Source organism: Podarcis liolepis, assembly GCF_965112155.1.
Source record: "Podarcis liolepis genome assembly, chromosome: 4".
Lineage (NCBI taxonomy): Eukaryota > Metazoa > Chordata > Lepidosauria > Squamata > Lacertidae > Podarcis > Podarcis liolepis.
The window spans coordinates 104,647,464-104,668,356 of record NC_139558.1 but is presented as its reverse complement, the minus strand read 5'-3'; the positions used below and the strand labels follow the sequence as shown (position 1 = coordinate 104,668,356).

Here is a 20,893-nt window from a genome sequence, read left to right as displayed (position 1 = left end):
CTGGAACTCTCTCTGTTTCCAATTGTGTTACCTTAAATTCCACAGCAGCAACTTTTTCCTTGGCTTCCTCTGCGGTCTGTCGTGTCGAATTAGATTCCTGTATCAGTTTCTCAATGGTTTCTGTGTTAGTATTCACCTTTTGTCCCAAACTATTTATGCTTTCTGTATTTACATCAATTTTAATAACTGCAGCATCCACTTTTGCATTTGTAGCATCTGCTTTCTTGTTAAGTTGTTCCAATGATTCATTTATCTTAATGCAAGCGCTAGAGCTTCTTCTGATGACATTCCTCTTGATTTAGATTGTGTTGGTACAGCCGCAGATAAGGCAGAAGGGCCGGATGCTGACGCTCTTCGCTGCCAAGACTTCCCAGACCTTGTTGTTTTGTCTGGGAGTGACAGATCTACTTTTTCTTTCCCATCTGCCATAACACTTTAAAAAATCCAAGGTCAGTCCCACAGTCACACAGTTTTGTCTTACAAGTGGAAAATTCCCCTGATCCAACTCTTGTAACAGTTTCAGAAACTTCCTCTAGGGGGAAACAGTTGCTATCTGTACTTGTATTAATCCAAAATAACACCTTTTAAAACACAACTCAAGCAAGAAAGTTAGTTTCAGTTTTCAGTTACTTTTCCTCCTTTTTAAGATCAAAAGGGGGCAGCTGAAAACAGTGTATCTCTCTTACTCAGCTAGCTGTCAGCGGATGGTCTATTCACAGTCAATACACATTTCAAAGTACGGCAATCTTATTGTTCTGTTGGCAGCCCGTTCCCAGGTTCTGAGCGGTGGAATTTTAACTTCCTTCCCTCTCTCTTGCAGGTATATATGGTCGAATTTCCCCCTCTTCTCCTGCTTCCAAGGGGGGGAATTCACTATTTTTTAATGTTGGAAAATTAGTCCTTTCCGATCGACTTTCCAAGACTTTAGCTTGCAAGCTTTTTGCTTTGATCTATTTACAAAAGCGGAAGGCGGACTTCCTGTTTGAGCCTCCCTGCTTCAGTCCCAAATTAGGTCTTTTTTCCCTTTAAAAACTTCCAATTTATTCTACTCACGTGTAGTTGCTTTTAAAATCAAATTGTCCACAGGAAAAAGTCAGCGCTCTCCAGCAACGGCTGTGCAGCTTCGCTCCGTGGAAAAAGCAGTCAATTCACAGCACCGCGCCACTCACCCCACTTCACTCCGGAGCCCTGAAATCGGGTTTCCCCGCGAGTAGGGGGGTGCGAAAGGTGCCCGCCGAATCCCACGTTCACAGGCTTCACCCGCCTGTGATTTTTGAGGGGTCTCCACCTTCGCCGTGACGGCCAGACCCGGTTCCCACAGAGCAAATTCCTCCTAGTCAGAGGAATTCCGCCATTACCGATGGCGCTAACCCGGAAGTCCTTGGCTGATTAACATCTAATTCCCTTTTAAAATGTGGTGGGTAGGGGGGTTACAGATGTGGATTTTGTATTTTTATATTGTGTTTTTATGTTGTAACCGTCCTGAGACCTGTGGGTGTAGAGAATAGGAGCCAACACTTAGAGGCTGAGGGGTCTTTGCCCCCCAATAAGATATTTGAGGGGGCCACCGCCCCCAGTTGATAGGCATTGCCATTCCAATTGTGTGCATGCATCATGTGATTGTCAAGACGGGCCTTACCTGGCGCCCACCAATATTTTATTCAAGTTGGCACCACTGGGTTGGGTGGTATACAAATTAAATAAATACATGAATTGCCTTCCTTTGCACATGTTACAGTTTGTTCATATCCTTATTTATTATCATTTTTAAAATTTATGTGCCCTTCATCTGAGGATGTCACAATATAAACATACAGGATGAAAGCATGGCTTTCTCAAAAACAAGTCAAGCCAGAGAAATCTCTCCTCCCCTTTTTTTTGGATGGAGTTACAAACTTCATTGATCAGGCCACTGCTGTGGAAATAGTGCATCTTGATTTCAGTAAGGATTTTGACGAAGTCCCCCGTAATATTTTTGCAAGGAAGCTGGTAAAATGTGGGCTGAATGAGGTAACTGTTAGGTGGCTTTGACTGACCGAACCCAAAGAGGACTCCTTCATGGTTCCTCATCATCCTGGGAGAAGTGACAAGATGGGTGCTGCAGGGTTCTGTCCTGGGCCCGTTGTTGTTCAACGTCTTTATAAATGACTTGGATGAAGGAACTGAGGGGCTGCTCATCACATCTGCAGACAACACCAAACGGGGATGACCAGTATCTTGGGCAAGGTGGAAGTGCTGATGACCAGGTCCTTTGTGGCCAGCATGGAGAGGAAGAGGTCCATGGGCTGGTGGAGACTGGGCTCTGTCTTGATGGCGAAGAGGATGGTTATATTCTCCAGCACAGTCAGTGTGGGAATGTTCAGGAAGGCAGGAGAGGATTTATTATTCATGTTTGTGCATGTTGTATTGACTGATGTCAGAAACATATATTGTCACCTCTTCACATTTTTATATTTATTCATGTTTATAAGGAGACGGCACTAGAATGCTCCCAAATACATATTTGTCAGGAAAAAGCAGCAATGCGAAAGCCAGCTGCAGGTGTCTGGAATGCAAAACAGGATGTTGATGTCTGGGACTGTACTATTGGAACAAAGGGGCAGTCTATTCACTGTACTGAGCACCGGATGTTAGCTCAGAGTGTCATCTGACCTGTACTGGAAGTACAGGGGTGGAGTACCTTACTCTACTGCTGGAGTCTGGAGAGTGCAGACACGTTTCTCTGTACTGCTGGAATGACAGAAATAAAGACATGTAAATAGATTTCTGTCTGTCTCTTTTCCCCTCCCTGAGGGAAGCAGGGAGGAGGGGGAGAGGTGTGTCCCTCTCACGCTGAGTGGGATCGCTGGAAAGACCTTGCCTGTATCCTGCCGGGAGACGCAGACGGGAGGGTCAACAGGATCTCAAGCCGAATGCCTGGAGACAAGGCCAGTGACCTCTGACTGCGGCTTGAGAATCCGACAATATTGTCACCTCTTCACATTTTTATATTTATTCATGTTTATAAGGAGACTGCACTAGAATGCTCCCAAATACATATTCTAAACTCCAAATCAGGTAGAAAGGTAATTAATTAATTAAGTTTGTTTGTTCGCATTCAGTAAGAAGCACTCAGCCTACAGGCACAAGTGAGGGTGATTTAGCCAAGATAAGAGCTTAGAAAGAAAAGAACAGCAAAGCCAGATTCATCATTTTGAATGGGCTTCGTGATGAACATGTTAGGAGAACCAGAGCTTACAGGGTTAATAGCTCACGGAGTGATGTCCTGTCCCTGGGGGTGTGTCACATATGGGGTTCTATGCTTTGTTATGTGAGATGAGTTACTTTCGTTTTTTGCTGCCAAAGGAGAGACAGCAATGTCTGCTCACTCTCCCGGATTGCTGATTTATTATGCCGCTGTAAATAAAGCTTCATAGATTAGGAAGAAGCTGCATGCTGAGTGTTTTCTGCATGCCTGAGATTCCTCCACACAGAGCACACACCGTGGATTGCAACACGTCTGGAGCAGAACTGAGGCACAGCTGGTGTGCTGGATGTTATATTTCACAAGTTATGGCTGCATAACACCACAGAACACCTATCAATGATAGATGCTGAAGATCCGGTCAGTCTTCTCCAGAGAGCTCAGCTCCTCCACAATCTTCCCCTGCCTTCCCCTTTTCTCTATTCTCTCATCATTTATTATGATATTCGTAGCCCACTTTCCTCCCAGGAGCTCAAGGTGGCCTTCATGGTTCTCTCTGCCACCAGTTGTTATCTTCACAGCAGCCCTGCCAAGTAGGCCAGGCTGTCCCAAGGTCCACCAGGGAGCTTCATGACTGTGTGGGGATTCGAACCCTGCTCTCCCAGGTCCTCGTAGTCCAGCCCTCCAACCACTACACCTCTGCCTGGCTCCATCTTGCATCTCTCCACCTGCCCAACACCAACGGCCTTCTCCCCCTTCCTGGGGGTCTCTCTGACTCCAAGGAAGACTCCACCACCTCCCTCAGGTTCTGCTCCTCTTCTGGGACCCCTTGGGACTTGGAGGTCCCTCCTAGGGGTCTCCTCCCTCTCCAGGAAGGGCAGGGCTCTCCTAAGAAGATGATGCAGAGCAGCCCTTGAACGTCTGGCAATGCTTCTCTTTCCTTTGGGCTGGAGCGTTGGATATAGGAAGGGATATGGCATAGCCGGATAAGGGGCTTCCACCCAGAGCCAAGGCCAAGCAGATGTCTCCAGGAAGCCCACCAGCGACAGCCCACTCCTGTGGCCTGTCCTCCCGCAGGTGCCTTCCATGCTAGACTGCCTCTCTAGCTGGAAGCTCTAGACAGCTAGGTCTGATTATAACCAGAGATACTCTCCTCCTCCTGTGAAGAGACATGACCCCCGTTCCAAACTGGCAAGCCTGTCGTCCTTGCCACATCTTGTGGCTTCCAATTTCACCAACCAATTAAACATTATGAGAATAAGTTCCCATCCATGTTAATAATGACCCAAAGCTCTTCCCTCTCCCTGTTTATTTCATTTGTTTCATGAAATTTATACACTGCTTGACTGCATGAATGAAGGAGCCAGGCTCTCTGGGTCCTGGCATGGCTGTAGCTCTTGAACCCAGAGCACTTGGGGCCTCCTTTCTCTCTCTGCCAGACCTTCGTGCTCTGGGCATGCCGCTTCTGTCGCCTAGTTTTTGTAAGGGGGTCAAATGTAAGGAAAGGAGGCGGAGATTTGGGGTGTCTCACTGCTCAGAGACGGGTAGTTTGCAAATACACACACACACACTAATTTGTGCCTAATACATAACTAAGCGTGAATGGCATGTTATGTGCTTTAGCAACAGCCCTCCTGTAAATAAGGAAATGCAACCTCTGTTGCTGATTTATGAAAAAAGCAGCAAGGGGATCTTCTCGGCTGTCCCATGAGGTCTGTGGGGCCCTTCAAGAAAGAGGAGCCTGACCAATGATGTGGTTGCCAAGATGGGACTGACCATCGTGCTACGGGGGGCCATCCTCCTGAGCCCGCACCCTTTCCTCCTGAAATGGCTCCCGTATTGCAGAGGCAACGTCATCTTTCACACGTACTGTGAGTTCATGGCTCTGATGAAACTGACCTGTGTGGACGCGGGGGCAGAGAGGGCCTACAGTCTCCTGGTTGCTTTTATAACCCATGTAGAGCGTGTTGCAGTAGTCCAAGCAGGAGATAACTAGAGCATGCACCGCTCTGGTGAGACTGTCTGGGGGCAGGGTCTCAGCCTGTGTGCCAGATGGAGCTGGTAGACAGCTGCCCTGGACACAGAATTGACCTGCGCCTCCATGGACAGCTGTGAGTCCAAAATGACTCCCAGGCTGTGCACCTAGTCCTTCAGCGGTACAGTTGCCCCATTCAGGACCAGGGAGTCCCCCACACCTGCCCATCCCCTGTCCCCCAAGAACAGAACTTCTGTCTTGTCAGGATTCAACCTCAATCCATTAGCTGCCATCCATCCTCCAACCGCCTCCAGGCACTCACACAGGACTTTCACCGCCTTTACTGGTTCTGATTTAAAAGACAGGTAGAGCTGGGTATCATCCGCATACTGATGAACACCCAGTCCAAACCCCCTTATGATCTCTCCCAGCAGCTTCCCAGATGTTAAAAAGCATGGGGGAGAGGACAGAACCCTGAGGCACCCCATAAGTGAGAAACCAGGGATCTGAACACTCACCCCCCCCCCACTTTCTTGACATGGCCCAGGAGGAAAGAGAGGAACCACTGTATAACAGTGCCCCCAGCTTCCAGCTCCTCTAGCCAGTCCAGAAGGATGTTGTGGTCCCACTGACGGAGGAAGAGTGTGGGGGAAGTGCACCACCCCCAGCAGTACAATCCCAGTGGGGTGCCATTTCGGCTGCCCCCCCCCCGCCCACACTGGACATCACACCCCCAGGATGTGCATCACACCCCTGTGGGCAGCGTGCCCCGCCCCCAGGACGCGTGCCATGCCCCTGCCTGTGGCACGCCCCGCCCCCGGGACATGCCCCAGCCTGGTCCCTGTCTGCTCTCCACGCCCCCCCCCCCCATGCCAGAGCATGAAGCTCCACCACTGCATGGTCCATGCTATCAAAGATCCAGCAGAACTAGGAAACAGCTCTCACCTTTGTCCCTAGCTCACCTTTGTCCCAATTGTTTCATCGCCCTCGGAACTGGGGAAAACCATGGGTTGTCCGGGCTCCATCCAATCGGAGAGGGCGCTTTGGAGCCAGACAGTCAATACCCCTAGTTAACTCTACATTCCAGTGGGCCATCAGGGAATGAGCTGAAAGGCCATCAACGTGGGATAAAACATCCCCTATCACTCTCTGGAAACCATTTGGAGCCATTAAGTGGGCGGGGGGTGGACCATCCTAATTGATCCCACCTCCCTGCAGAGGGGAAGGGTCGCGGAGAAGTCCGGTTGCACCAGGAAGTGATCTGACCATAGCACTTCTTTTGTTTCACTTTTACTTAGTGTCAGATCAGCAATATCCATAGAGGTGAACACCAGGTCTAAGGCATGCTCGCGACTATGAGTTTGACCAAACTTATTCAGGGATAGCCCCATGGAGGCCATGCTTTCCACGAAGTAATACTGAGTAATACTTTCTTAAGGTAAAGGTAAAGGGACCCCTGACCATTAGGTCCAGTCGTGACCGACTCTGGGGTGGCGGCGCTCCTCTCGCTTTATTGGCCGAGAGAGCCAGCATTCAGCTTCTGGGTCATGTGGCCAGCATGACTAAGCCGCTTCTGGCGAACCAGAGCAGCGCACGGAAACGCCATTTACCTTCCCGCCGGAGCGGTACCTATTTATCTGCTTGCACTTTGATGTGCTTGTATAAGACAAAAAGAAATCTGTGCTGGAGGTGTGGTAAAACAGGAGGGACACTTATAGATGTTTGGTGGACCTGTGAAAAAATCAAAAGCTTTTGGAACACAGTGTATGACAAGCTTAAAAAAATGTTTAAATATAACTTTATGAAAAATACAGACGCTTTTCTGCTAGGGATAACAGACGCAGGTATAGCAAGAGAAGATCAGAAAACATTCCTCTATGCCACAGGAGCGGCAAGGCTCCTAATTGCCCAAAACTGGAAAAAAGAAACTGTGCCAACAAAAAAGGAGTGGCAAGACAAACTGTTAAGAGTATATTGAACTGGCTAGATTAATAGAGGCAATAGAGATCACACTAGACAAGAGTTTCAAAAAGCAGGGGGGAAATGCTTCACAAAACAGTGCTCTAAATCAAAACCTGGACTTGTTTTGATTAATGTCTGCAGGAGACTTTGTGGATATTTAAGTTATAATTAGACAAAATAAAAAAAATCCTTCCAGTAGCACCTTAAAGACCAACTAAGTTAGTTCTTGGTATGAGCTTTCGTGTGCATCTGAAGAAGTGTGCATGCACGCGAAAGCTCATACCAAGAACTAACTTAGTTGGTCTTTAAGGTGCTACTGGAAGGATTTTTTTTATTTTGACTATGGCAGACCAACACGGCTACCTATCTGTAACTGAAGTTATAATTAGAAAAATCTTAATAATTATTCATAAAGGAAACAGTTTATAAGAAGTAAATAAGGAGGCCAGATACAGAATAAAGGAAGTCTTTTATTTGGTTGTTTGTATTGTATGTTATGTTCATTTTTAATGAGGGTGGATTTGTGTATGTGGGGGTTGTGTTATGCTGTAAATAAAAGACACACACACATATATGTATATGTATATATGAACAAATAATATTCATTGCTGACAAATCATACCATTGTCAGCTCATTAATCTCCACCCCAACAAACCCTGCGCTTTACATGAGCAGCTGATTTCTTCCCATTTCATAGGTAGAAATAACTGATAATGACAATGAAGAAGGGAGATAGACCCTTTCCCTCAACCTTTGGGGATCTGGGGGGCTTCATTTCACCCCTTAGTCCTGCTCCTGAAAGCTTGGCAGATGTGGAGTATTTGCTCACACTCTGCCATGACTTAAAAAGCAACCTTTTTATATTTTTTTAAAAAAATGGTATTACAGTGCTAAAAAGGCTCAAGAAAGCAATTCCTGTAGTAGTTGGCAACTCTATTATTATTATTATTAAATTTTATTTAACATAATTATTACAAAATATAAACAAAATACTGCAAATATTTCAGATAAGCACAGATATATAAAATGAACAAAAAAAGAAAAAAGGAAGAAAAGAAAAAGAAAAAAGGACAAAAGAAGAGAAAATTGGAAGAATTTCTTCCAAGTTTATTCTAGAAATATCTCAATAATAAAATTTCATTGATTGACTTCCATCGCTTACACTGCACTTCCTACATACATTTTAAGCAAAATTGTATCTGTTATTCCGTATTTTCCCCATACAATCTCATACAAATATTCTAATCAATAAGTTTTCTAAATCTTTCATAAATCTATTCTAAACACAACCAATGATATTGCAGTGCTAAAAAGGCTCAATAAAGTAACTCCTGTAGTAGTTGGCGTCTTAGCGAGCCCAATGCCACTCTGTCAACTGTCTCACTCCCAGCTAACTAATCTGGAAAGCTGTCCTGTCATCTCTGCAATGACTTCAGTGTCCCTTGAATTAGCAATTCAGTATTTCTACAAGGGGAAATGATATACTTTTGTATATTAGCATAAAAAGCATGCATAAGACAGTATTGGGACGCGGGTGGCGCTGTGGGTTAAACCACAGAGCCTAGGACTTGCCAATCTGAAGGTCGGCGGTTCGAATCCCCGCAATGGGGTGAGCTCCTGTTGCTCGGTCCCTGCTCCTGCCAACCTAGCAGTTCTAAAGCACGTCAAAGTGCAAGTAGATAAATAGGTATCGCTCCAGCGGGAAGGTGAACGCCGTTTCCGTGTGATGCTCTGGTTCGCCAGAAGTGGCTTAGTCATGCTGGCCACATGACCCAGAAGCTGTACGCCTGCTCCCTCGGCCAGTAAAGCGAGATGAGCACCGCAACCCCAGAGTCTGTTAATGCTGTTAATGGTTTTCCCAATATCTAAAGCCCACTTGATCATTACCTCCTTGACCTGTTCATCTTTGACCTCCCACTCCAATAATGTATCATACATTTTTTATATTACCTTGGTTTGGTTTTGTAATAACCCTTTTTCTAATCATGAAGGTTCATTTGAGAAACCATTTTTCTTATCTGTCCTGAACACAATTGATGGTATTGGATCCAACTCATAAGGTGTTTCCTCATAATCTTTAATTACCAATTTATTGTCTTTTCCCCTAATTAGATCTTAATATGTGGCCCATTCTAATTCCATATTTTCTTTTTTATTGTAATTGCTTCTAGAGGTGATGCCCACCATGGTGTTTTCAGTTCTAGGAGATCCTTCTATTTTGTCCATGTTTTATATAATGGTTTCCTTATGACATGATTCGTAAATCCCTGTGTAATTTCCCTTTTTCATAAGCTAAATACGCATGCCAAACATAACAACTATTAAACCCTTCTAAATCACCATCTTTTAATACAATCCACTATTTTAGCCAATTTAAACATTGTAATATGAATTTAGGTCAGGTAGCACCAGTCCACCTCTATGTTTTTTACCTGTTATAAATTTGTGTTTAATTCTTGGTTTTTTTATACTGCCATTGTGATGGTCTGGGACTTGGGCTCGGACTTGGAACCAGAGGAGACTCAGTCTGCACCCGATCCTTTGCCTCAGGCATCATCTGAACCAAGTCTGGGGCCTGATCCTGAAAAGTCCCAGTCTGCACAGGTTCCCCTGCAACAAACACCAGCCGGGCAGTCAGGAGCCCGAGCCTGCCCTGGCTCCAGATGCAGGGATGACCTCATTGCCTTCAGCTGGGCCATCACTTACAGCTGCTCCACTACCGGTTTGGTCAGGGGAGGCTGAGGTGGCCCCTGGGCCTAGTAACCCACTGACATCTCCCGAGCTGCAGAGACTAAGGTCTGAGATAAGGAGAGACCTGAGTACTCACAGGAGAAGTACTCACCTTCGGGCGGAACAGGGAGGTGAGTTGCCGGGGGATCAGGACCGGCCACTACCCTGATGGAGAGTTCCAGAAAGCAATCAGTTGCAGGCAGGATGGATGAAGCAGGAACAAAATGCTGCAACCGGTAACATGGTTACTTAGAGGTGTTTATTATTTTCAGCAGACTCTACAAGTTACTATATACAAGAACAGATATAGATCTTAACTAGCTCTCTCTTAACAAACTCCAAATGACTCTTTTCTCTCAGAACACCACACCAACCAACACACACTCCAGTCAGTAAGGTCATCAGTCATCATGCCTGTGTGAACTCTCAACCAATGGTAAAGCTGTATCCAAGGTTTCATATCTCCAGGCAGAATTACTCCCCTCTGCTCAGTCTCCTTGGCCTTCAGCCAACTCTTAATTGACTCTGTGTGAAGCTGCACAGAATGGCACATAGTCAAAAATACCAACAGCAGTCCCCTGATTAACAAAGTTTCTAACTCCATCCAAAAAAAGAAAAGAGAGATTTCTCTGGCTTTCCTTGTTTTTGAGAAAGCCATGTTTTCAACCTGTATGTTTATGTTGTGGACCACCTTGAAATCCACAGATGATGGGCACATAATTTTTAAAAATGATAATAAGAAGGATATTGGCAAGCTGGAACATGTGCAAATGAAGGCGACCAAGATGGTCTTATTTTATTTATGCATTTAATTAATTTCTATACCACCCTATACCAGGGGTGCCAACTTGAATAAAAGATAGAAGGGGTTTAGTAAGCCTCTCCTCGCATAATAAATCACATGATGTAATGCATGCATGTTATTTGAATGGCAATGCCTATCAACTGGGGGGTGCCCCCCTCAAATATTTTATTGGGGGGGCAAAGACCCATCGGCCTTTAAGAGTTGGCGCCTATTCCCTACACCTACAGGTCTCAGGACGGTTACAACATAAAAACACAAGATACACATCTGTAACCCCACTCCCCACCAAATTTTAAAAGGCATTAGATGTCAATCAGCCAAAGGTCTGGTTAAAAAGGTGCCTATTTGACAGACTCCTAAAGCTGTATAATAGTTTTTCTGACCTCTGAATGAATTCTTTGATGGGAAGTGAGATCGGAGCTCTTCCTGAAGCTCTTTCCACATTCCAGGCACTGATAGGGTTTCTCCCCTGTATGAATTCTCTGATGGGAAGTGAGATGGGAGCTCCTCCTGAAGCTTTTTGCACATTCCATGCACTGATAGGGTTTCTCTCCTGTATGAATTCTCTGATGGGAAGTGAGTTTGTAGCTTTCAGTGAAGCTCTTTCCACATTCTGCACACTGATTGAGTATTTGCCCTGTATGAATTCTTTGATGGGAAGTGAGATTGGAGCCCCAACTGAAGCTCTTTCCACATTCCACACACTGATAGGGTTTCTCTCCTGTATGAATTCTCTGATGGGAAGTGAGTTTGTAGCTTTCAGTGAAGCTCTTTCCACATTCCAAACACTGATAGGGTTTCTCCCCTGTATGAGTTCTCTGATGCTTAGTGAGATTGGAGCTCTTACTGAAGCTCTTTCCACATTCCACACACTGATAGGGTTTCTCCCCTGCATGAATTCTTTGATGGGATGTGAGATCGGTGCTCCAACTGAAGCTCTTGCCACATTCCACACACTGATAGGGTTTCTCCCCTGTATGAATTCTCTGATGGGAAGTGAGATCGGAGCTCCTCCTGAAGCTTTTTGCACATTCCATGCACTGATAGGGTTTCTCCCCTGTATGAATTCTCTGATGGGAAGTGAGATTGGAGCTCTTCCTGAAGCTCTTTCCACATTCTGCACACTGATTGAGTATTTCCCCTGTATGATTTCTTTGATGGGAAGTGAGATTGGAGCTCTTCCTGAAGCTCTTTCCACATTCCAAACACTGATAGGGCTTCTCCCCTGTATGAGTTCTCTGATGCTTAGTGAGATTGGAGCTCTTACTGAAGCTCTTTCCACATTCCACACACTGATAGGGTTTCTCCCCTGTATGAATTCTTTGATGGGATGTGAGATCGGTGCTCCAACTGAAGCTCTTGCCACATTCCAGGCACTGATAGGGTTTCTCCCCTGTATGAATTCTCTGATGGGAAGTGAGATCGGAGCTCCTCCTGAAGCTTTTTGCACATTCCATGCACTGATAGGGTTTCTCCCCTGTATGAATTCTCTGATGGGAAGTGAGATTGGAGCTCTTACTGAAGCTCTTTCCACATTCTGCACACTGATTGAGTATTTCCCCTGTATGATTTCTTTGATGGGAAGTGAGATCGGTTCTCCTACTGAAGCTCTTTCCACATTCCACACACTGATAGGGTTTCTCTCCTGTATGAATTCTCTGATGGGAAGTGAGATTGGAGCTACTACTGAAGCTCTTTCCACATTCCACACACTGATAGGGTTTCTCTCCTGTATGAATTCTCTGGTGGGAAGTGAGTTTGTAGCTTTCAGTGAAGCTTTTTCCACATTCCAAACACTGATAGGGTTTCTCCCCTGTATGAATTCTCTGATGCTTAGTGAGATTGGAGCTCTTACTGAAGCTCTTTCCACATTCCACACACTGATAGGGTTTCTCCCCTGTATCAATTCTTTGATGGGAACTCAAAGAGAAGCTGTTCCTGAAGCTCTTTCCACACTCCATGGACTGATAGGGTTTCTTTCCAATGAGATTTTGTTGATAGGAAGTGGAATGGGAGCTCTGACTGCAGCTCTCCCCACGCTCCAAATTTTTACATGGCTTCTCCTCTTTGAGGATTTTGTTGTGGTCACCATTGTTCTCGATTTCCAATTCATCACAATCTGCAATGCAGACAAAAATGGGTTTGAGCCTCAGGAACAAATGGAAAAGAACTGAAGGGAATTGGGGGGGGTGTTCATTACCTTTGTTGTTTGTCATTAACCAATATATTCATTATTAGACTCTGATGGGTTGTTGAATGTTGCTTGGTTTGATATACATTAGTGGTCTAAAATGTTGAAGCCTTTTGGGGGGGGAAGTGTTTTTCAGAGGTTTGATGGCTTATAACACCACTTCTTTTGGAGTAATATCATAAAATCATATATCAATGGAAAGATAATTCAATCAAGAATGTAATGCAACTACGTTTGTTCAATTATCTGTATTCTATCAAAACCTATAGCCAAATAACTAGAAAAAGGAAGTACAACTTGCTTAGGTTAACTTTTCTCAGCGTGTTATGTGATTGCTATCATTGATTGGTTTTTTGTGTTTTTTCATTTAGTGAGTTTCTATAGTATAATAAAATTAAAGAAATGGCACAAAGAGTTGACTGTTCACGCAGAAAGCGATGTAAAATAGCCAATGTGGTGTAGTGGTTAAGAGCAGTGGACTCATAATCTGGTGAACCGGGTTCGCATCTCCACTCCTCCGCCTGCAGGTGCTGGGTGACCTTGGGCTAGTCACACTTCTCTGAAGTCTCTCAGCCCCACTCACCTCACAGAGTGTTTGTTGTGGGGGAGGAAGGGAAAGGAGAATGTTAGCCGCTTTGAGACTCCTTAGGGTAGTAATAAAGTGGGATATCAAATCCAAACTACTACTACTACTACTACTACTACTACTACTATTCTTCTTCTTCTTCTTCTTCTTCTTCTTCTTCTTCTTCTTCTCTTCTTCTATTAAGTGAACAAGGCTACACTTATGAAGAAATTAGAAGAAAGATTTTGGGAAACATAAGCAAAGCTGGCATTCCTATATTTTTTAAGAGGCTCCAGGAGTGCTCTTAGAGTTGGTGACCTACTTACCCCAAGATAAGGAGTACAGGAACAGGAACACCCTTTTATGGTTAAGAGTACAGGAGCAGGAACATCTGTGATGTCAATGTGCGTGTATAAAGCTGACGTGGCTGGATTCCTGGGGAAGGGGGGAGAGGGTGCCTGGAGGATATATATACTGCATATATCTCTCATTTCTTTGGACTTGCTGTGAACTGACCACGCAAGTGCCTTCTGCTATCCAGAGAGCAGAATAAACGCTTTCTCTGAATCAACCTCGGTGTCATTTGACTTCCTTTCTCCCTCCCGGGAGCAACGCAAACCCCACCACTTTAGACTGGTAAAGTCGAAGAAAGCTACAATGTCAAGGAAATAAACAACTATCACACTTTTAGAAGACATCTGAAGGCAGCCCTGTTTAGGGAAGCTTTTGATATTTGATGGATTATTGTATTTTAATATTTTTGTTGGAAGCAAACCAGAGTGGCTGGGGATACCCAGCCAGATGGGCTGGGTATAAATAAACTATCCTCATCATCATCATCTTAACCAGAGGTACCACTGTACATGTATTACACCTACTGTGAAACACCCAGTTAGTGTTATGATCTGGGGTTGTATGGCAACCCAGCAATTAATATAAATAATTCAATCTTGGTTTCACATTATTACAGCTGCAGAAATAAAAGAAACTTGGTTCACTCCATGGGAAGACGTTGCAAGGTTGTAATTGAAGTTACCAAACCAAGTATTAGTTGACATGGTGAGAATTTCTGCACATCTCCTTTTTCTATGTGTTTCACATTTCTTCTTTATGACTGATGTTCTAATAAATACTCCTTCATAAATGTTATTGCATTACATTCTTTATTAAATAATCTTTCCATTGATATAGAAATTTATGGTATTATTCCCAAAAAAAAGTGGTGTTATGAGCCATCAAACCTCAGAAATACACTTTTCCCAATAGGCTTCCACAATTTTGGCCACTAGTATAAGTTGTTCATTTTAAAGTTAATGTACTTTTTATATGGGATCAGATGGTTATTATTAATGTTGTATGTTTATATATGTGTTGGAAGCCGCCCAGAATGGCTGGGGCAACCCAGTCAGATGGGCAGGGGATAAATTATTATTATTATTATTATTATTATTATTATTATTATTATTATTATCTTTATTATTATTATTACTATTACTACTACTACTACTACTACTACTACTATTACTACTACTACTACTGCTAGTACTACCTGAGATTCATTCAGCCTGGCTCTTTTGTTTGGCTCAGTCATGGCATCCCCTCCATCTCCAATGCCATTTCTCTCTTTGATCAACCCAAGACTGAGAGCAGCAAAAACAAAAACAGAAAACCTGACAGAAGCTACTTATCTTTCCGAACAACTCTGAAGCTGACATTTAAGATGCCTGCGCAGTTCAGATCAGCCCAACTGTGGTAGAAGGAGGCAGAACTGGAGGAAGATTGTTCACAGAAAAAACTGTAATTTACCATTTCTTGTGGGGGTGTTAGGTTCCCAGGTGTTGTAGGGGGCGCTGTGAAAATATATGAGGTTTGTCATATAGAGGTATTTCTTGAATTTCCGGGCAGATAGGACAATCCCACACGAAGGCTTACCAAGAGAGGCCACGATCCCCCAATTCTCCTCCATGACGTCCTTATGCAGAGCTCTCTGGTTAGGATCCAGCAACTCCCACTCCTCGTCCGTGAAACGAACAGCGACATCTTCAAAGCACACTGGACCCTAAAAGAAAAAGGGAAATGTCCTGCTCTGAGACAGCAGAAATATGATCTGCTACACAATGCTCTGTCCTTTCCTTCCTGTTAATTGCTGTGTTATTTCAATAGGATTGCTTTGCTGCACATTTTAATTATGGGTACCTATTTTAACGCTTTAATTGAATTCTTTTTTCCTGCTTTTAATTACAGGTATTCGTCTTTTTGCAAATAGGTGATACTCCAGCTTATGTTTACGTTTTTCTGCCTACACAAGCATTCCAGTTTCCCCGATGGAAGGATCCACTTTCTCTGCTCCTCGTGAGTTGTTCTGGGGAGGTTCCCCAGAGCCAAATTCAAGGGGTTCATGGCTGCTATTTGTTCTCATTTGTCCACTGCTTAGAAGCCTATTCAGTGATCAATCTAGAAATAAAAGAAGCCTAGTTTGGATGGCCATCTGTCTTGGGTGATCTAGCAACGCAGGGGGTTGGACTTGATGACCCTTGGGGTCCCTTTCAACTCTAGGATTCCATGAAAACTGCAACTACAGATGAATCCTGCTGGCGACATTCTGTTGTTGTTTTTAAAAAATGATATTTATTGAGAGTTTAAAATTACAGGAAAAAGTGAGGGGGGGAAAGAGAGAAAAGAAATTAAACAATACAAGTCAATACATAGAAAAAAGAAAAAAAAGAACAAAACACACAATACATCAAAACCAAAAACAAAAGCAAAAAAATTAAAAACAGATCCAATATTTCCATACCTTTATCTTTCATTAATTTGTTTCATCGACCTCCTCACACCTCCCTTTTTTGTATTCTAGTTATTAATTATTTCAGCAGATCCTTTCCATCTCTCACTATTTTCTGTCATTTAATTGTCTTAATTTATTTTAACCTTATCTTACCATAAAAAACCCTAAAACTTAAAACTTATTTGTACATAACTCCTTATAACATTTCTACTAAAGCCATATAGTTTCATTCCAACATTTTTCTAACACTCATTAATTTTACAATATTTCTCTAAATAGATTTTTAAACTTTCTTCCAATCTTCATCCACCGTCTCTTCTCCCTGGTCTCGGGTTCTGTCAGTCCTTTCTATCCATTCCATCTAGTCCATCAACCTGGTGATCTTTTGTCCAAGGCTCTTAACTCTTTTCCATGTCCCTTCTGCAGATCTTCTTCATATTTATACCTGCACTTTACTTTGTCTTCTGCTTATCTTGTTCTTAATTTCCTTCCTTTGTAACTAAGGAGTAGATCTCGGGGAGACTCCAACCTAACAATGTCTTTATCCCTTCTCGACAGGTCAGCCCATTCTCCATATACAGAACTAAAATCCAAAGAATATTTCAAAACATGTTTCAAAATCCCTCCAAAGTTAAAGGCCCCCGCCACTCCAATCTCCCCCTGGCCCAAAACCAGATCCCAAGAGCCAGAACATCCCTGCATAAGGGGATCTTTCCAACTTTCCTTATCCAATCCAAGCGGGACTCCATCTCTCCAAATCTCGCTTTCTCCAGATTCGGTCTTCAAAAACAACAGCTTATGTTCATACAAAGCCGAGGCTCTCTCCACTTGTATTACTTGAGGCTCAACAACAACCTCCTCCTTTGTCTTCGCCACAGCTTGCTATGTCAAAGCAGATTCCTGACAGTTCCTGAGTAGTTTCTGTATAGGTATTCACTTTTTGTCCCAAATCAATCCTTTTTCGTGCAAAATTGTCAATGTTAGTAGTCATCGCATCCAACTTCTCATGAAGCTGTTCCAATAAGGCACTTGTTTTGCAAAAAGCAATCACTAAGGCTTCCTCTGTCCACATTCTTGTCCAAGGTCAGTGTCTAATTCTCACGGTCTTCAATCCCTACAGCTGGAATTCCCCAGCTCCACTCCTGCAACAGTTTCAAAAGCTCCCTCTAGGGGAAACAATTTCTATTTGTATCCGTCCTTTTAAAAGCAGGTCCAGCAACAAAGTTAACAAAGTTAATTTCGATTTTCAGATATTTTGTTCCTTTTAAGTGCAAAAGGAAACATTGGGGTGGAGTTTATATACTATTAGTAAGAGAAGAGAAGAGAAGGTTTATAAGATAGCTGTTTTGATGAGTGAGTTGTGTTTTTTCCTTAACTGTGTCAGGTTTCATAGGTAGTGTTTTATTTTATGATGTGAGGGACTACATTTAGTTTGAGAAAGTTGAGTTGTTGTTTTTCTAGGAGTCAGGATGGCATTCTGCTAGTCACAGATTTGTGGGGCTTAGAGGGTTTTGATAACCGCTATTGCTGGCATGCATATTTAGTATATGACAAGGTGAAGATGCACAGGGGGTTTCTAAACCACATAAGAAGGAAATCTCTTTATAACATTTGGGATAAATATAAAGAACTATTTTTGGGACACGGGTGGCACTGTGGTCTAAATCACAGAGTCTAGGGCTTGCCAATCAGAAGGTCGGTGGTTTGAATCCCTGCGACAGGGTGAGCTCCTGTTGCTCGGTCCCTGCTCCTGCCAACATAGCAGTTCAAAAGCACGTCAAAGTGCAAGTAGATCAATAGGTACTGCTCCGGTGAGAAGGTAAACGGCGTTTCTGTGCGCTGCTCTGGTTTGCCAGAAGCGGCTTAGTCATGCTGGCCACATGACCCAGAAGCTGTACTCCCTCGGCCAATAAAGCGAGATGAGTGCCGCAACCCCAGAGTTGTCCGTGACTGGACCTAACAGTCAGGGATCCCTTTACCTTTACCTTATAAAGAACTATTAGAACCCAAAACCCCTGGTGGACCTCACCAACTGAAGCCATGGCTGTGAAAAAGAAAAATACGAGAGGGGATTGGGCAACACACAGCATACAATTAGAAGAAAATAAGAACAAATTAAATCTGAAGAAATTTGAAGAAATCAGGACATATTTGATGGACTGGTTACAATATTTTCAAATGAACAAGAGATTAAGTATAGATAGATTTTGAAAGAGATAAAGTTATATCAAGTACAATACATGAAAATGATGAATCAGGAAATAGAATGGAAGATCAAACAGATGAGACAAAAGATATTTGAATCGACAAATAAGTGCGGGAAACTGTTGGCCTGGCAATTGAAAAAAAGACAAAAACTTAATACCATTACGAATTTGGAAGTGGAAGGAAAGAATATACAGAATCCAGTGGAAATTAGAAAGTGCTTCCAGAGGTATTTTAAACAACTATATACACAGGAGAAGCAGAAAGAAATGGACATTGATAAATTTTTGAAAATGAATGGACTACAAAAAATTTCCCAAGAAAACAAACTAATGCTGAATTACAAAATAACGGAACAGGAAGTAGAAGGGGCCATTCAGAATATGCAATTAGGTAAATCTCCAGGACTGGATGGACTGACTTCTAGATATTACAAATCTTTGAAAGAATGGTTAATACAACCTTTAAAGGAAGTCTGTAATGAAATACTGGAAGAGAAAAGGGCACCAGAGTCGTGGAAGGAAGCATACATCACACTTATACCGAAAACAGAGACTGAAAAGACGCAGCTCAAGAACTACCGCCCCATATCACTGCTTAATGTGAATTATAAAATTTTTGCAGACATTTTGGCTAAAAGATTAAAAAAGGTGTTAGCAGAAGAAATCCATAAAGACCAAGCGGGCTTTCTCCCGGGCAGACATTTGTCTGACAATACGAGGAATATAATTAACATTTTAGAAAAACTGCAAGTGAAGATTAATACTAAAGGAGTTTTGATATTTGTGGAAGCGGAGAAAGCCTTTGACAACATTTCCTGGAGTTTTATGAAGAAGAATTTATTGGGGATGGGGGTTGGTCAAGGTTTTGGAAACGGTATAGGTGCAATTTACTCAGAACAGAAGGCCAAATTAATTGTGAATAATGTAGTGACGGAAGAATTTAAGATTGAGAAAGGAACACGACAAGGTTGCCCAATCTCTCCATTACTTTTTATATCGGTCCTGGAGGTTTCGTTAAATATGGTTAGAAGGGACCAATTCATAAAAGGTATACAAGTGGGAGCCAAACAGTACAAATTGAAAGCATTTGCTGACGGTCTGGTATTGACTTTACAGGAGCCAGAATCTAGCACCAAAAGAGTATTAGAACTGATTCAAGAATTTGGTCAGGTAGCAGGTTTTAAGTTGAATAAGACAAAAACTAAGGTTTTAGAGAAGAATCTAACTGAGATTGAGAGAGATAAGTTTCAGAAGGAGACAGGATTGACACTGGTTAAGAAAGTGAAATATTTAGGGGTTAACATGACTGTTAAGAATGTGAATTTATTTAAGGATAATTATGAAAAATGATGGACTGAAGTGAAAAAGGATTTAGAAATATGGTCAAATTTGAAGTTATCGTTGCTAGGCCAAATCGCTGTGATAAAAATGAATCTATTGCCAAGAATGCTGTTTTTGTTCCAAACATTGCAAATTTTGGTCAAAATGGACTGTTTCAATAAGTGGCAGAGAGATATCTCTAGATTTATCTGGCAGGGCAAGAAGCCTCGTATAAAATTTAAGATATTAACTGATGCTAAAGAAAGAGGTGGATTTGCCCTGGCAGACCTTAAACTTTATTATGAATCAGCTGCTTTTTGTTGGCTGAAAGAATGGATGCTTCTTGAAAATACCAACGTGTTGGATTTGGAAGGTTTTAATAATTTGGTTGGCATGCATATTTGTGGTATGGCATGCATATTTGTGGTATAAGTTTAAAGCACATAAAGCGTTTAAAAACCATACAGTGGTACCCCGCAAGACGAACGCCTCGCAAGACGGAAAACCCGCTAGACGAAAGGGTTTTCCGTTTTGGAGGCGCTTCGCAAAACGAATTTCCCTATGGGCTTGCTTCGCAAGACGAAAGCCCATAGGGAAATCTCTGGGACAGCGGGGAAGCGCAGCGCATTTAGAAGCGCTCGGGGAAAGCAGCGCACTTCGCTGCTTTGCCCAGAGTGCTTTTAAATGCGGGCGGCGGTGAGGGAATCCCTTGGCCCCCCGCCGGACTTCCCGAAGCTCTTTTGAAGTCCGGCGGGGGTCCAAGGGATTCCTTCCCAGCCGCCCGCGTTTAAAAGCACTCCGGGGAAAGCAGCGCACTTCGCTGCTTTGCCCGGAGTGCTTTTAAATGCGGGCGGCTGGGAGGGAATCCCTTGGCCCCCCGCCGGACTTCCCGAAGCTCTTTTGAAGTCCGGCGGGGGTCCAAGGGATTCCTTCCCAGCCGCCCGCGTTTAAAAGCACTCCGGGGAAAGCAGCGCACTTCGCTGCTTTCCCCGGAGTGCTTTTAAATGCGGGCGGCTGGGAGGGAATCCCTTGGCCCCCCGCCGGACTTCCGAAGCTCTTTTGAAGTCCGGCGGGGGGCCAAGGGATTCCCTCACCGCCGCCCGCCTTTAGAAGCGCTCGGGGGAACACCTGCCCCAGCCGCCCCACTTCGGAACGCTGTTCCGAA

General features: G+C 43.6%; 2 protein-coding genes and 1 long non-coding RNA gene across 3 annotated transcripts in view; 1 reads left to right on the top strand and 2 right to left on the bottom strand.

Moving 5' to 3' along the window:
• Positions 1-20,893, top strand: part of LOC310705173 (uncharacterized protein) — an 82,473-nt gene that overhangs the window by 20,777 nt on the left and 40,803 nt on the right. The gene's annotated exons all lie outside the window — the stretch shown is intronic.
• Positions 1,897-4,702, bottom strand: LOC310705470. The gene is made up of 2 exons (XR_014525315.1): positions 2,974-4,702; positions 1,897-2,438 (listed from the first exon to the last, which is right to left on the bottom strand). It is a non-coding gene; the product is annotated as an uncharacterized lncRNA (long non-coding RNA).
• Positions 10,095-20,893, bottom strand: part of LOC310705005 (uncharacterized protein) — a 149,744-nt gene continuing 138,945 nt past the window's right edge. The window contains exons 10-11 of the mRNA XM_083499184.1: positions 15,346-15,472; positions 10,095-12,776 (exon numbers count right to left, since the gene is read on the bottom strand). Coding sequence (XP_083355310.1) covers positions 11,014-12,776; positions 15,346-15,472 — 1,890 coding nt within the window. The 3' untranslated portion in view covers positions 10,095-11,013. The remainder of the gene's footprint in view (positions 12,777-15,345; positions 15,473-20,893) is intronic.